General features: G+C 40.3%; 2 protein-coding genes across 2 annotated transcripts in view; one reads left to right on the forward strand and one right to left on the reverse strand.

Annotated features, from left to right (window-relative positions):
- Positions 1-220: 220 nt before the first annotated feature.
- On the reverse strand, positions 221-1989 carry ZAR1L (zygote arrest 1 like). The gene is made up of 4 exons (XM_037378465.1): positions 1368-1989; positions 1120-1212; positions 901-975; positions 221-488 (listed from the first exon to the last, which is right to left on the reverse strand). The coding sequence occupies exons 1-4, from the start codon at positions 1959-1961 to the stop codon at positions 345-347; spliced, it is 906 nt and encodes a 301-aa protein (XP_037234362.1). The 5' UTR covers positions 1962-1989; the 3' UTR covers positions 221-344.
- A 3014-nt stretch (positions 1990-5003) lies between these two features.
- Positions 5004-17302, forward strand: part of BRCA2 (BRCA2 DNA repair associated) — a 41123-nt gene continuing 28824 nt past the window's right edge. Inside the window, exons 1-9 of the mRNA XM_037377559.1 lie at positions 5004-5258; positions 6218-6323; positions 6965-7213; positions 9166-9274; positions 10058-10110; positions 10216-10256; positions 10354-10465; positions 12061-12116; positions 13055-13169. Coding sequence (XP_037233456.1) covers positions 6257-6323; positions 6965-7213; positions 9166-9274; positions 10058-10110; positions 10216-10256; positions 10354-10465; positions 12061-12116; positions 13055-13169 — 802 coding nt within the window. The 5' untranslated portion in view covers positions 5004-5258; positions 6218-6256. The remainder of the gene's footprint in view (positions 5259-6217; positions 6324-6964; positions 7214-9165; positions 9275-10057; positions 10111-10215; positions 10257-10353; positions 10466-12060; positions 12117-13054; positions 13170-17302) is intronic.

Genomic DNA, 17302 nt, shown 5'->3' on the forward strand with positions numbered 1-17302 from the left:
TTTTAATTTTAGCATTCCCTAAAGGCAGCTGAAACCAAAACCTCTTTTTGTTAAGAAATCAAACTGGTTCCATTTCCTTCCAGATGTAATTTTCCCTCTTTCATTCCAGCAAGATGAAACTAAGGGGTAGCAAAGTAGTGCAAATGTTTATTGTACATATGCTGTGAGTAAAGTTCAATTAAGTTATACACTTCATAAATAATACAAAAGTCTTTACCCATTATATATTCTATAAATAATACAAAAGTCTTTATCCATTATCCAATGCCAGGTCAAAAGCCTAAAGTCAAAACATTGCAAGAGATTGACAGAGTGCAACGCACGAACAGAAGAGGGCACAGTGATCAGACAATGTATTTGAAGCTGTAAGTGTTGCCACAGGACAGCCTCTTGCCTTTGCAACGGCCACAGAGCTCTTGGCGATGAGGCTTCTTGATATCAACATGTCTTTTCTTCCAAGGGCAGGAACAACGAGTCTTTGAACAGGTCTTTAGAAAAAAGACATTTTATTAGTAGTCGATCAAAGGTGCTCACACTTCATGTTAAACTGACATTTAGTTTTCCTTAATCACAGCAACACATTTGGGCTGATGCACTTGAAAGAGCTTTTGTGGTAAAAACCCTGTGGAGTTAAGCTGAAAGAGCCTTCTCACCTAGAAGCACAAAACCATACCCTACTACTTGTAGCTAGGCATAACACTGCATGAACAGAGAACCATTCATGTAGAGCCATGAGCAGGAGAATCCTAGCTTGTTGCACCTTTCCCAAATAACACTTCCCAGTACTTTGATGAAAGCAAGTTCTCTTCCACAAAGTCAGTATTGAATTCAGCAACTGTAAACTATTAGAGTATATGACAAACTCCAGCGGTCTTACCAGGATATAGAAAAGCAACTTACCTGGCACTGGATTGCTTCCACTCGATAGGGATTGAAGCCCTTTTGGCATCTGCGACAGAGCTGCTTGAAGTATACCTGAAAAAAGCAAGTTCTCAGTTACTACAGAGACTTACTTGGGGTGTTCAGTACAGGTACCTAAATTTGTGCCAAAACATCTTGATTTGTGGCAGATTTGGTGCCATTCTTAATCTCAGGAGCAATAAATTACTTGCCAACTACCTTGTTGCTTCCAGAAATGCACCACACGTAGGCACTCTCCCATCTGGTCTTGCAGTCTTTACAGTGGAAATAGCCATACTTCTGCTCCAGAAACTGCCGAGAGAAAGTTCACTGAGCAGCCTCCAGCACCACAGGAGCACCTGGCCCAGCTCCCTCCTTACACCAGGAAGGATATTCCCTGGGCTGGCTTTGTGGTTCACCCCCCACCCCTCCTGCCCTGGGTGGGCCCCAGCCCCAGGGTCACGCACCTGGAAGGCAGTCTGTCGTCTGGGGGCCACGGCCTCCTCCCCTGGCACCTCCGCTGCCTTCTCCCTCGGCACAGCAGCCGCTGCTTGGCCCACCTGCTGCTCCCTGCCACCATCCTTCACCTTCTGCTCCTCAGGGGTCTTTTCAGATGACTCTCCCTTCTCCTGGGGCCTGGCAGCCTCAGGCAGTGTGAAGAGGCAGCCGTCCCGCAAGGGTGAGTAGAGGGCAAGGCACCCTGGGGCGCAGAGGGCAGCAGGGCCGTGGGGGCAGCTGACGGGCAGCGTGTGCAGCTCCAGCGAGCACTGCACGGCAGCATCAGCCTGCAGGTTTACCTGCACACCCACCTCCTTGGTGTCAGCCCGGTGCAGCTCAGGGCTCACCTGTGACAGCAGGGCCTGGAGCTGGGCCTGTCGGTAGCTGCCCAGGCAGTCAGAGGGGAGCGGGCTGAGGGGTGCCCCGAGGAAGGGGCTAATGCCACTGCTTTTGGTCTGCTTCCAGTTGGGCTGTTTCCCCATTAGGTCCCTGCTGTGGCTTGGCGTGAGGTTACCCCTGAAGCTCTGGTACATGCCAAAGCGGGGATAGACAAAGCCCTCCATGATCACAGCTACAGAAAAGTCAGCCCCAGTTGCCTCCCCAGGCTGCTTTATTCTTATCTGGAGAGCTGCTGCTAATTGTTGCTAATCGATGAGGAAATTGGCCCCAGCCTAGTGGGGCTAGCTGGGGCAGCTGGAGGGTTGATTGCAAAGGGAGGACTGCAGGCAGGCCTGCCCCCAGCCCTGCTCCCAGAGCTTGTCCTGGGGGCTGAGCTGAGGCGGGGGTTAATGTGTTTCCAAGCAGGAGGTGTAGGAAGCCCTGACACGAAGAGCAAGAAGCCCCTGCTCTGGCCATCACGTACAGGATTTCCCTTCCTTCCCTCATTAAGATCTTTGCAGAAGGTCAGGGCCTGCACCGAGCTGGCCTGCAGCTGTGCAAAGCGCCGACTGTCGCTGCTCATCAAGGCCTTCGCCTGCCATTTCAGGTAGGAAATGCAGCCACAGGGCTACAAGCTCCAATAACAAATCCAGGGATGGATAAAGCCTCAGTTCATGTAGCTGTAAATCAGTGACAGTCTTGATAGAGCTGTGTAAGCCCTGAGAAGTAATTGGTGCTCAAAAAGCAGCACGCCTCTGCAAGACCCTGTAAAGATGAATAGATCTAATTCAGCCATAGCTGGGACAACGGTGGCTTTCAGAGTGAGGAGAGGCCTGCTTGCCCACAACACCTTCTGTTCATGGTCTTAAAAGAAGGAAATGGGGGGTTGGGAAACTAACAAAGCCTAGATAAACTGGACACCCCACAGACAACTGAGCAAAGAACGCAGGCAATTAAGTCTCTGAAAAGAAGTCTTTATTCGTATTAAAATGTCTAAGCATCCCTATTGCTTCTGTTACTTGAGGATTGTCCACATGCAGGTTTTCCTATCAACTGGATTGGTTTAGGAAAAGATGGAATATACTTCAGTTTGTACAACACTCTGGAGGGAAAACAGTTAAACCAGGAAAAGTGGCTTAATACTTGTGTAATAAAATTTTAGCGATTTTACAAGCACTTACATATTAGACTAATAGTTGTTCTTCCATAATTACATCACTTTAGTTCAATTCTAAGGTAATATAGTTAAAAATCATATAATCAAATCATTGAAACTGTATAAAGGGGTCTTCAGAGACTGCAGAATCCCCAAATCCCTAGACCTGCTGTGATGTGAAATAATCTCTTTGCCTGACTCCTCACCACCTTTATAAAAGCACTGCATTATAAAATTCAGTGGGCCAACAAGACAGGGGCTAGAGAAGAGCTGGTAGGGATGATGTCTCTAAAAATCCACAGTGTATTTGAGAAACATCCTTTCAGGTGCCTGAAATAAATCAGTAAGAAAATTTTTATGGAACAGAAGGAGGTTAAGGTTCAGGAAACACACATCCGTCCATCCATCATAGCTAAACGAAAGATGGCTCAAGGCTCCACATTATGTTTGGGTTTTCAAAGCACTGTCAGCATCAGCCCAAAGCAAAACAGGGTATAGAGATGACAGTTAAAATTTAGGACTGCAGTGTGGCAGCAGCAGGAGTAAATTGTTAGGGTGCATTGGGAGGGGAATGGGGATTAAATTGGAAGCTACATGCAATCATTTAAAACAACAGTTTGTTTTCCTCGAAAGTGCTTTGGGAAGGAGCAGTTACTGCAGCTTCCCAGAGCCTGCAGGATTAGAAGTCTGTATGAAGGAGGAGGGACATGTAAAAACTGTTGTATGATTGTTACCGAAATCTCAGAATGAAAAATTTCCCACCACCAATGTGTTGTAGATAAGCAGACACTTCTTTATTGACGGCCGGGTGCATGAGTGAGTCCTCTCACGATCAATGCACACCAGGCTTCAAAATCATACACTTCATATAGAACTTATCCATACATATTCATTAAGTATTCATGCATAAACATAGTATTTCCCGAAAATCACTAACATACTCTCGCTTCGTATGTTAATTAGCTTATCAATCCTTCGCGCTTGTGCAAATTCTTCCAAGAATTGTGGGCAGGGATCTCCGGGATGTGGGCAGTGGTCTTTGGAAGGAAGGCTGTAGGTCTTCCTCATGGGGTACTTTTCACCTTTTGCCTGGTATGCGATGGTCTTGCAAGTTTGCAGTGTTCTTATCGGTCTGAGCTAATTTATGTCCTTGTCGACCATCTGTTTCTTCTGTTTCTTTTAGTCGCTCCCTCTAGATAACTTATAAACAGGCCCCTTGTTAGAGAAAGTTAGAGAAACAGACTCCTCCTTTCATTAGTTATTTCATTAATTATTTCTTTCAAACTATGGTTACATGACCTAATTACTATACCTTCATTCTTTGAGTAATATATTTACACTTAACTTATTGTCCCTATTCCATACAGTTTCTTTATATCAATAATTAAAGTTCACGCTTTCTTGGCAGGTAACTACGAGTTGCTTCATTTGGTTGCTCTCAGTTCTTGGCCTTGGTACAGGGCTGTACAGAGGATTTCATAGCAGCTTTTGTTGTGCAACTACTAGTTTCATTAAAATATATTTCTTATTCCTCTATATTTCTATTAAAGCGATTTTATAAAATCAAATAAAGTTGATGAATTCTAACTGTCAGCAAATCTGTAACATGATGAGATGGCAAAGGAGGTGACGGGTGAGTAAGCAGGTGATAGAACCGTGTAAAGTAAGGAGTGGTATGGAATGGTAGGAAGAAACCCCCTTCAAGGGCAGATGAACATCTGGCTAAAATAAATGATGTCTTAACTCAATGGATGATAGGAAGCATTTTCCACCCAAGCTGGAGTTCCTTTGGAGTCATTGCTGAGGCTAAGAATTTCTCAGGAGCCTAAAAGGGAACATACGTGTATGTAGAGGATAATAATAGTCTCTTTGTTATAACGTCAACAACGATAACCGCTTCATGTGGCAGGGCCCACAAAGGCAGGCGGGGGCGCCGCCCGCAGCCCGCGGTGAGGCCCCGGCAGCCTTTGCCCGGCACCTCAGCGCTAATACGAACACGGCGCCCGCCCACCCTGGATGCGACGCCCCATTTCCCACCGACAAATAAAGACCAGCGGCTGCCCCACGCCTCGCGATACTCTCCTTCCCTATCGCGAGAGCCCTGCCCCCTCCGCCCGCTGCTGCCCGCCCCAGCCCCGCCTCCTTCCCGTGACGTCGGAGGCGGAGGAAGGCGGGAACGGCGGGCGCTCCCGGTGCCTTGGCGCCAAACTTTGAACGGGGTGGCGGCGGGAGCGCGCTGTGCGGTGGGGCCGTGCCCCCCCCACACACACCCCTACCGCCTGAGGCGATGCTGCGGCCGCCGCGCCGCCTGAGGGGCCAGCGGGAGGTAAGGGCCCCGCGTGTGGCTCGGCCCTGCCCCGGGAACTGCCCCTTCGCCGTGGTATGTGTGGTAGGGGGTCCCTGCTGCCCTCTGGGGATTTAACCCCGCTGGGGGGGTCCCTCCCACAGCCGCCTGTTCCCTCACAGCCTGGCTGGGGGGCCGCGGCGGACGGGGCCCGGTCTCTGAGGCACCTGCCCGTGACCCGGTGGCGGCTGCACAGGCCCTGCGTGTGCGTGGGTGCCCGGCGGGAGCGTTCTCTAGCGGGAAGCAGCGTGCGTGGGTCGCTTCGCCTTTTAAAATGCAGTTTTGAGGCAATTTTAAATTGCTTGGCTTTCTGGCTTAGGGTAGTCTTTATCTGTTTTTTTTTGTTTGGTTTTTTTTTTTTTCAGTGCCTGCCTTTACCATTTTTTTTGGCAAGGCATCGTGTGTAAAACATCCATCTCGTGGGAAACATTTTACTGTGGAAACAAGATATGTACCAAAATAAACAGGGATGTTTCTGTGAAAGTCTCCTTTATGCCTGTTTTTTAATAGAACTGTGAAACTGGCAATGTCAGCTCCACTTGAAAGCAACTTTAAATCAAATTCTTGGCACATAAGTTATAATGGTTGTAGGAGTTTGTATGTAATAGCATACATTCTATTCTAACATATATTAGGGAATGTAGATTTTTTTTTTTATTTGTGCTTAAAATACCTCAAAAGTCTTCTGTTGGTTCCATTTTGATTTTCACCTGTATTCACTGAGGTTTTTTATTGTCTCTGATACGACTCCTTATGCTTTTCTTGTCTGTTGTTTTCATACCAAGTTCATCGTTGGCAGTGTTTAAATACATCAGAGTCCTAAACCTGAATAGGTTGGGTTACAACACACCTACCAAGAAATGCAGGAAAGCAGGCTGAAGACTTGCAGCCCTGTGACATTAGAATAGCACTGTATGAAGTAATTCCTTATTTTATCTCAGGTTTTTCAGCAACTGTTCCAGTAATGTTCTGAAAAGAAAATGGCTTGCAAACCTGTGGAAAGACCAACTTTCTTTGAAATATTTAAGGCACGTTGCAGTGAATCAGGTACAGCTTCTCTATAGTAAATAACTCTTATTAAGCTTATTTTCTTGACATTAATACTTTGTACACATCTGCTGTATATTCCATAGAAAAGCATTATGCCGATTAGCATAGCTGGTTAGCTGCTCCTCTTGCCCCAAATCTGTATTTGCTAGTATATGTTTCTTGAAATTTCTATTTGTAGCTTTTTTTCATCATGTGTACTCAGTTACTTTTTTGGTACTTGCTTTTTAGCTGTGGCCTCCTTAATGTACCCACATGCAGCCTGGGTTTGGTCTTTTGCCAGATGCACCTGTAGTAGTATCATTTGTTGATATTAAAAGGAACCTGTTTAACTTGGTAGTCTGAGTAGAACAAGAGATAAACTAAAAGTCGGAAGTATATTTTTCATTGTAAACAAACTGGATATTTATCTGCTCTTTGGTTAGTTTTGTTAATGGTCTGAGAACTTGGGCAGGCATTATTTTATACTCGGGTATCAAGAGTTCAAAGCTGTCTAGAAACAAAATAAACAGAAGTATGACAATGGAATGATCAGTGGGATTTTGCTGCTAGCATTTAAATGCCTAATGTATTTCCACATCCTGCATGGAGGATCCTTTTTTTCTTTTTTCATTTGTTTTTCTTTATGTTTTTCTTCATAGACTTAGGGCCTATCAGTCTCAACTGGTTTGAAGAGCTCAGTGCAGAAGCACCTCCATATGAGCCTAAATTGTTGGGAGAACTTGATGGTCCCTTTGGCTGGCTTGATCCAACATCTTTTAAAACTCCAAGGGCAAAACCTACCTACAGTCAGCTGGCATCAACTCCACTGATTTTTAAAGAACGAAATATAATACTGCCACCTTATTCTTCTCCTGGAAAAGAACTGGATCAGAAAAAAACAGGAGCAAGTAAGTGATTTTTATTTTTTTTTTTAAAGTGTTACTTAAAGGCTGCTTTTGCTTTCCAGAAGCAAGAGACTTTTTTTTAAACCTGTTGTGTTGTACCTGATGATTATTAATGGAATAGATAATGCTACTGCAGAGATTGTATGACTAAAAAGATTATCTTAGTAGGCTTCTGAGGACCACCTATAAAAATGCAGAATGGATCTTAATGATTAATTCAGCCTTGCAGTGAACTGGTAATATTCCTCGCAGAAAAGACATTGTAATGGTCCTTATACTCTAAATACTGTTAATATATGGAGATATGAGCTTATTAGTGTAACCCGTTGACTGAGAATCAGAGTGGATTTTTTTTAGCAGTCTGATTTTTGCTTTATGCAAAATCTGTGAAAACCTTCAAGAGAGAAAAAAGTTCCTTATCATGCTGAAGCATGAAGCTGTCTGTAGGGTACTCCTTAATCTTTGTTAGAAAGATCTAGAAGCACTAAGCTCTTTTGAGTTAGTAAAACTGTAAGTCATGGAAAGAAGTTACGCTTTTCCATTTGGAAACAAGGAATGATTTCCAAGTCTCAAGTACATCATGAAAGTACATGTCACACTGCTCCTTTTTGATGTACCTGCAAGGTAGTATCAGATTTGTACATCTACCATGTCTGTACTCTGCTAACAATACAATAAGCTTTTCTAAACGGGTTACAGACAAACATAGGACTCCCTTTATTACCAGAATTGTTCTTAGATTCTAAAGCAAAGTCTGTAAAGGTGCAGAACTGTGCGACTGTTCAAATACACTTTACAACATTGCTTCCATTGAATAGCGTTACCCGGTTTGTTTTTCTTAAGTTTGCTTAAGAAAGTGAACTTCTGCTCAACTTATTCTCAGCTGAGAGCGTTTTTCTTCTAAATGTAGCTATTTGGCCTTTTACAGTGTTATGTTCCTAGTGAATTATTGGTAGCGTTGCATAAATTGCAAACAGAGGAACCTTATGATTCTTCCGTTTCAAAATGGCTTACTTTTGCTCTGTGTTTGTGCATGCAGACATTTGTATATGCTCCCTAAGGAAGGGAAGATGGCTATTGCCAAAGTTTACCTGTGGCTGGCCTGAGATCTCCTGGTTTTCTTAGCTAGACCCAACTGGCTCGTGTATCTAGATTTTCTTCTTGTGAAAACAAGAGCGTGGATGGAGGCTGATGGTTTTCACCAGGGTATGGTACTGAGCTGCAGCTGTGCTGTGCATGTGGATTTGGGAACTCGGAAGCAGAGAGAAATGCAGAAACCTAGGTGTAATTTCTGATACAGAAGTTGTTTGGAAATATCTGCATAGGAATTCTTTTGAGTAGTTGCTTGTTTGTGTGAGAGGCTCACTCTTCAGAGCATTCTGCTGCTTTGGTGGGCATGCTCTTTCTCTTTGCTTGGACGTGCATAGTACATAAATAGCTACTGCCACCAGTGGCGGTGCCTTCACTAACGGTTCCATAAATAATTTTTCCTTTATACTGCTTATTCAAATCAAGATGGGTATGTCTCAAGTAAATTTGAGGGAAAGCTGGTACAAGCGCACGTTTGCATGTATTGAGTTTCTCCTAAGAATAGCTTCTGCAATGACAAGAAAGGCACAATATAGTATATTAAAACTGAAATGGAACATTCAATGACTTGAATAATATAAAGGAAATAGACTGCAACACATCTGTATTAAGTGAATGAAGTGACATAATGAGGGTTTTTTTGGCCATGTAATTGAAATGTGTTTAGCATTGTTTGGATATAGAATTGTGTTCAAAACTCTAGAGAAATAAGTAGTGTTGGGTTTTTTTGTTTTTTGGTTTTTTTTCTAAAAACTAAAGGTCAGACATTGCATAATTTTTTTTAAAGCTTTTCTTTAAACTTCAAAATTGAAACTGTTACCTGTAGTTTTGCAAAGTTGTGTTGATTATTATATTCTGCATTGTAGGCAAAGAGAATTTGTTAAGCCCGGATATCACAAGAAGAAAAATAGATCAAGAAAATGAAATAGATCAAGAAAAATCTCCTGGTACCTGCTGCAACTGCCTTGCTGCTAGGTATGCTAAATATGTCAACACAAACATAAACTAAACTGCACCTGAAGAAAAAAGCAACATTAAATCCACCTTATTTGACTGGTAGATTTTTTCAGAGCAGTGACTAATCTTGTATGTCCAGTATGTTTTTATGATACTTGTAGGTAGCTAAGTGAGTTGAAAATAAAATGCTAGCTAGTTTTGAAAACTTCCTTGCTTTCAGGCTTTCTTCTTTTCCATTTTTCTATTCCTTCACAGCTGGCATATAGCATTTGTTGACATTATTTCAGCTTCCCAAATCCCCAACATACTGTGCAATGTGTCCTGTACTTCTGAAGTAGTAATTTGTAAAGTATTTATAATATTTACTGAGGGTTTTTTACTACTAGCCTTGACTTTTACATTTAAATTATATTTCAGATAAATCTGATCAAAGTACTCATGTTGTTTACAAGAACAGTTAAACTAATTAAAATAAATTATGCCAATTTTTGTAGTTTCATATAGCTATTTAAAAATGTATGGTTATGTTGAAATCTGTTATGTGTCAGACAAATCATCACTGAAAACTAATGTATTTAAAAAAAAAAAAAAAGTATTTTACAGTTTGTCATAAACTTATGGTAAGGTTTAAAATCCTGACTGATGGTTAGGAGAAATCTATTTTATTTAGTCAGGGAAATAGCCGTTGTTGCAAAGAAAGAAAACAATGGAGGTAGTAAGTAAATATTTCAGATATTATGTATATTATTTTAGAAATTGAGAAGTGAAATTAATATTTTTATATTTGATTTCGTTTTGCAGTCCAGCTATTGTAAGGAATACTTATAGAACACCTCAGAGAAATAACATGCCTGGTTTGTATTTTCAATTTTTGGTTTTACAAAATATTTGACATCTGTAGATATAAATCCTTATGTCTTGGGAATTATTTAATTTCCTTATTACATAATGTTTTTTAGGACCATATGGAAGCTTGTTTTGCACACCAAAACTTTTGGAGGTGAGTATTTTATTCTTGTATTTTGTTTCCTTTTTCCCCCCTGAGTAGTACATTTAGAATTCTGCATATAAATAATACTTGTTAAATATATTCCTAGGTCAGAACTCCAAAATGTATTTCTGAAAGCCTGGGAGCAGAAGTGGATCCAGATATGTCCTGGTCAAGTTCTTTAGCTACACCTCCTACACTTGGTGCAACAGTCATAATAGGTATTTCTGAAAATGAACAGTTGCTAACGGTTAAAAACTTCTGGGTTCGACACACTGGAAGTTCACTTGGTGTGAACTGTTGTTTGGTTGGTTGGGGTTTTGTTCATTAAAAAGGGAAAAAACTCTTATAAAGTGAAGCTTTGTGGGTGTCTATATATAATGCAGCCCTGAAAGGAAGAAATTGTGTCATTGCTTTCCAAAGGTTTTCTTCCTTTGTATAATGTATTAGGGAATAAAGATATAGCAACAACATAGCAAAGCATAGAAGGAGGATTAGATAATGATTGCTTTGCAGTATTGCAAAACTAGATACTATTAGGTTATGTCATGTGATTGTTTATGAAGTCTGAGAAGGTAGCCTGTTGAGTAAACTGTCCGGAAGCAGTGCTGGCTTCAGCATTTTCAACCCCTCTCGCTGTGCCTATCATCACACTGATGCAGTGAGAGGGACTGAGATACTGGTCCAGTTGAAGACCACATTTCCAGGACAGGGCAATTCTTGGACCTTATTTACTGTGCAGCTGCACAAACAGCTGTGCCACCATAACTGTAAACAAGAATGAGTGGGTGGTAACTGTGTAATTGGTAACTAACAGCAATGCTAAATATCGAGCCTTGACTGGAGGCATTGCTGTAAAAGGGATTTCATTAGCATATGGTAAGCAAAATGAAATTTGGCTGTATGACTTTATGAAAAACCCTGAGAAAATGGGAAGACCTGGATGTCTGCTTATTTCCTGACACTGCTCTTCCTAATGTTAAACTGTCACTGTCTAAAGCATGCAAGCATATAAAAGATACTAAGAATGAATGCTAGAATACCTCTTGGGAGGGAGGGGTGGCACTATTTACAAGACTATTGAGTTTGTGCCATTTTGGGTGTGTGTTGATTCGGAATGATGTGACCTGAAAAGAAAGGCTGGGGGAAGTACCCATAGCTGATTATTGTTTTGGGAGATGAGCCGTGGTTTGAGCTCTCATTCTTCCACTTCCTAGATGAGCCTGGTATTTCATAGTAGTGATGCCCACTCTCTGCTGTCTGGCACATGTGAAAGGGAAGAGCGAGTCATTTGGTTACTATATGGAATCTAGATGCCATGTCTATGAAATGTTATTTGAATAGACACTTCTTCAGGCATCTTAAAAATAGGGTTCACTTTCTCCTATTGTAATGTAGGTGAAAGGTATTACTGCTCTTGTGGGAGGAAATGAAAAAAAACCCAGAATTTCCTGACAAAGGCTTGAAGATCTCATCCAGGTCCTTTGACAGAAAAATACCAGGGAGTGGTGCCATGAATAACTGCTTGAAAGTGGAATGGCAATGGTGGTGGTCTCAGGGTGGTAACTGGTCTAACTGCGCAGCAGAAACAACTTATGATTTAGGGTGTTTTGTGCTGTTATGAAGCTGCTTTTGTACCCTGTCTTTGTCTCACATGGCAGAACTTTTAGCTAGTTTTCAGTAGCTTTTTGTTTAGGGATTTCAATTGCGTTTAAAATAATCCAACAGAAACCCTCCCAAAACACAACCATATTTGAACACGCTCAGCAAATTCTTTAGGAGCAAATGAATTTACTTGTGTGTCTTTCTTCTAAAGCTAGAGAGAATGATTCTATATCTGGAGCAAAGCAACAGGATGAAAGAGCTGATATAGTAAGTAGCTTTAAGAGCTATGCTGTCCTTTAATTTCACTTAAGCTATTCAGTTACATGTTTACGTTTCTTGAGCCAAGAATTAAAAAATCTGTCATTTTCATTCTAGGCTGTCCTATATAGCTATTTTTGAAACTTACTGCTCATAAAACTAAACTTGCAAAACCTGGCTGTAGACTATTCTCACAAATAACCTCCTTTGAGGAATGTTTTTGCTGTCTTAAAAAAAAAAACAACAACAAAAACCACCAAACACCCTCAAACAACAAAAAAACCCAAACAACCCCACTTGGATTCAGCAGAAGTGAGTAACTCAAAGAGAAATCAAACCTAAGAATTGCAATATGCTACTTACCTGTGGGTTTGTTTGGTTTTCTTCCTCTTATGTCAAAGTTTTGGGAGTTATTTGGCAATAACATCTTGTGTTCAACCCCTACACCAAGAGTTGAAATTGGGTATTACTTTTATAGTACTGGGGAGAGTTCTTGCATAATTGTAATTCTACTCTGCATATATGAAAGCTGAGTGATTAATCAGACTGAAAACCAAGGATAGATGCTAATAGGATTCAATTATAAATTTACATTTGATTCTTAACTACCTGAAACTTCACAGTTAAACCATTACAAGTTAGAATGAGCAAAAAGTCTTTCTGCTTCCTCCTGTCTCTTTTGTTCCTTTTTTTGAGAGGCTCACTTGCAGTTAGCTGCTGAACCTATTTACAGCCCTTAATTTAACTGTAGGATGGAACCTGATTTGCATTGAAAATGGGGTTTATCTGCTTATTTATTTTCAAGCGTACCTGTGAAAATGTTACCTTTCACTTTAAGGCATGCAGCATTATGCAGATACTGCAGTAAATGTTCTGAGTTGCATGTTTTACTATTAAAGTAACACTTACTGGTATGTAATGTAACAGCTTATGTCTTTGGTTTACAGATTTTGCACAACTTTTTTTCCAAATATGACAAATATCCTGGGGTGAGTGATAAAAGTATGCTATCTGTTCCAGAGACAGTTAAGCCGAATGCTGAAGATGATGTCAAAGATTTTGGTATGCATTGATGCTTTACTACTGAGTATGCTTTGAAGCAGGACTGAGGGTAAAGTTACACTGGATGATTTGAGCTAATCTTACTGCGTATTTCCTCTGTCAACTGTGTATTCCCACTTCCTGAATTGATTCAACTTTGTAAAACTGATCTGGCCTTAAAGGGAATCAGTTTTGACTGAGTCAGTGAATTAAATCAGGTTACCATGCCAGTGGATGACAGCCAGATTAGTACTGGTGTAAGTGAAGGCATGATGCTGTATGGGAGAGCTGAGAGAGAAAATGGTACAGTGTCAACAGGGAGCAAGACTACTACTTCTAGCTATTGAGTAGGTTTGTCATGAAGTTTCACCCAATACTCGTTATTCTGTGGTGAACTTGTTTTTTGTTTTTTAATCCTGCTATATATTTATTATTATATACCTTTAATTCATTTACTTCCTATTAGTAATTCACAACTACTACCTATCAGTAGTTCAAAACATGACAAATTGGGCCCCTTACGATGAGAAAGACATTGAGGTGCTGGAGCCTGTCCAGAGAAGGGCAGTGAAGCTGGTGAAGGGTCTGGAGCACAAGTCTGATGAGGAGCAGCTGAGGGAACTGGGGCTGTTTAGCCTGGAGAGGAGGAGGCTCAGGGGAGACCTCATTGCTCTTTACAGCTGCTTGAAAGGAGGTTGTAGCAAGGTGAGGGTCAGTTTCTTCTCCCAACTACCAAGCAATAGGACAAGAGGAAACGGCCTCAAGATGTGCCAGGGGAGGTTTTGACTGGATATTAGGAAAACTGTCTTCACCAAAAGAGTTATCAGGCATTGGAACAGGCTGCCCAGGGAAGTGGTTGAATCACCATCCCTGGAGGTATTTAAAAGACTTTAGTTGTGGTGCTTAGGAACATGGTTTAGTGGTGGTCTTGGAAGTGCTGGGTTAATGGTTGGAATTTGATCTTAAAGGTCTTTTCCAACCTAAATGATTCTATGGTTCTATGAAATCATTTAGGAGAAAGAAGTGTTTATTTTTTAAATGAATGCAGAAAATACTCAGCAAGGGAACAAAATGTTTTCATTCTGTGGTCTCGGATATGTTAGTGGACAAGTGAAAATGTACACTTCAGTGTGAGTTTCTTGATTTTTGTTGAGAAATTATAGCAAAAGGGAAGAATATTAAGAGGCATTTGTTCAGCACATGTGAGCGTAATAGGGTGCTGTAGAGGCCGATGCAAGCTAAACAGGGTGGTATATCCTTAGGATTGTATGTCTGCTTACCTGTATCAAATGGGCTGCCCTAAAAATAGTTCAGTGGTACGTGTAAAAATTGTGAAAGAATCAGTTTAGAATTTGATGGGAAGGGCCAGGAATGCTGAGGTCAGGAGGCATTGTTGCTTGGAGTGACATATACTGCAATTTTTATATTGTAGGTTCAAACGTGCTGAGAAAACATAATTGGAAGTAAACATATCCAAGTATCTGTAATCAGTAAAATACTTCTAGAAGTTAAGGACAAATTTATGTCCTGTTCTGTACTCCAGAATAGCTTATTACATCCCATACTGCAATAGAGAAGGCTAGTTAAAACAGTATCTGATTAAAAATAACAGGAAGAAGAAACCACTTCTCTAAAAGTACAAAATACTTTTGCAAATGTTTTTGGGGTTTTTTTTTCCTTGTATCTTCCCTTTTTGATAGTAGTGAACTTTGCATTTGAAGGTGCAATATAAAAAGGATAGCTCAAACCTCCATATGTGTAGTTTTCAAATGTGTGTTTTCTCTGGAATAGTTTTGTATGATCGTGAGATACAGTCAATTTTATTGGATATGTTTTGTTTCAGTAAAAGAAAATGAGAGAAAGAATACTGAATTGAATATCTACATGATTTTAAGGATATGATGAGATTATTTATATTGTACTGGTTGTGTTCTTTATAGCAGTGAGACTGAATACATGCACTCAGTCCAAAGTACAAGAACTACAAAGTATTTAAAATACTAATTTTTTTACTGGATTAATTTGGCTTTCAGTTGTAATAATTTGGGGGAAGAGGAAAGCTTTTAACTTTTAACTGTTTACTTTTAGTATAACCATGGACTGAAAGGAATGTACTCTCATGTAATAACATTCAGCTCCTTTTGTAAAATTCTGAAGTTTGCGTATAGTCATTAAGTATACTCATTCATAAGCCAGTCATTAATTCCTAAGGTTCACGTCCCTAGTTTAAGGAAGTCTAAGACAGGTCTAGCAAGTCTTAAGGAAGTCTTAAGACTAAGCTTTAGGTATTTGGCCCTTGTAGCAGAATTCACAGCTTTGCTGTAGGTATATAACCATGGATTCAGAGTTAAGTTGCTTCAAAAACAGAATAATCAGCATGTTGACTGGGAAGCTATTTAAATTGAAAAACTAACGGGAAACATGAAATTCTGTAACTTACAATTTACTCTGACATGTTGCTCAGAACTTGATATTTTAACTCTTTAATTCAAGAAAGAAAATTGCATCATTCATTCAGTTTTTAACCTTGATCAGAGTAAATGGTCTGTATTTAACCTCAGTGGCTAGAGCTGTTCATGAAGTAGGAGAAAAAGGTTCAATACCCTCTGATAATGACCGCATTCTAAAATGGGGCAGTGTGTTCTAACAATCGGTTAGTATGTGACTGCAGAGTGGAAACATCTAACTTTCAGAAATATCTAAAGCCCCTCTTTTCTGAGTATTATCTACCCAGAAGGAGAGGCACTGAGAAAACAAATTAGGTAGCTAACTGCCAAGTTAGGGCACTTACTGAGAAAACAAGAGAATTCTGTTGTGCAGTCCTTTTTTTTTTGGAGTTGTCATTTCACTGACCCTCTAGTGAGATTAGAAGTCAAAATGAACTTCCCTGTCAGTCTACAACCAGTAATTTTACAGTCTCTCAGATACTCCTGGTTTTCTTTTTCAATTAAAGGTAATGGGTCCTGTTTAAATGAAACAAAATACATCTGTGTCTTTTTAGAAATCTCTGTTGACAAATTATTACAGGATAAAAGGATGTGTACGTGGGCGTTACTCCAGAGGAATGTAATAAGGAAAAGGACCTGTACACTCAATCTGTAGTGTTACAGTTTTTTCCTTTCCGTATCTTGGTGATGCCTTCTGCCACTCAGGCAAGAAACAGATGATAAAGAGAATGATTAACTGTTCAAGAGAGGTGATGAGAGAAGTTGTTTTGTGCCTGTAGTGTGGGCATGAGGCCTTAATGGCTGTATTACAAATAGTTGGATATGTGTGAACAAGTATTGGGAAGTCTATGGACTTCCAAACGGCAAACCTTTTGGACAGTAGATTATTTAAAAGTTTTGATAGGGAAAACTATAGAATTCTAAATTATAGAAAAGGCTGATGGAAAAGTTAAGCTGTTGGCTGTGAGCCCAAGGAAAACAGAGGACAGCGATGGTTTCTAGGTGATTCATTATTTTTTTTCTTTGATATGAAAAAGCCTTAAAAAGTACTTTCAAAATAAAACCTAGCTTTCTTTTTGAATGTAAACTATTTTGATAGCTGGGTCTAGTTTCGTACATTTGAGAAGGTAATATTTTATTTGGTATGTGTAAGCTTTTAAGGCTCTCTAAAAAGTAGAGTTTATGTTATTTTTTCCGCCACTGCATATTGTTTCTCTACACAAACAAAAAATTCTCATAATTTTTCTGATATTTGTGCCAATCATGTGGAACTTCTTAAAAGCTTCCCAGTCAATTAAAAAATTGAGGTTATTCTCTAAATCTTTCTAGGTACTATACTATTCTATATCAAATCAAAAGTTTAATAAAATAATCCTTAAAGAAGTTTCCTTAGCTGCCAGTTATAGACAAAATATACAGCTTCTTAAGGTTTTTAGTGCCTATCATCAGGTATAAATTCTGGAAGGAAAACATCTAGACTTTTATCTTGTAAAGTTTACTACTCATTCTTTTGTCTGTAGGGGGGGAAAAAATAATCTTTTGAGACAGCTAGGTTTCATCTTGGAAACCTGCTTAACCCACAGTCCTCAGGAGGCCAGGGCATCTGCATGTATATCCTTTGCCTCCTGTTTCCTCTAACAGCTGCTGTTGGAGGGCAACCTCTACTTTAAAGACATGTAGGTGTGCCTTTCCAAACTCTCTCCTGAG

The sequence above is a fragment of the Falco rusticolus genome, chromosome 2 (assembly GCF_015220075.1).
Source record: "Falco rusticolus isolate bFalRus1 chromosome 2, bFalRus1.pri, whole genome shotgun sequence".
Classification (NCBI taxonomy): Eukaryota; Metazoa; Chordata; class Aves; order Falconiformes; family Falconidae; genus Falco; species Falco rusticolus.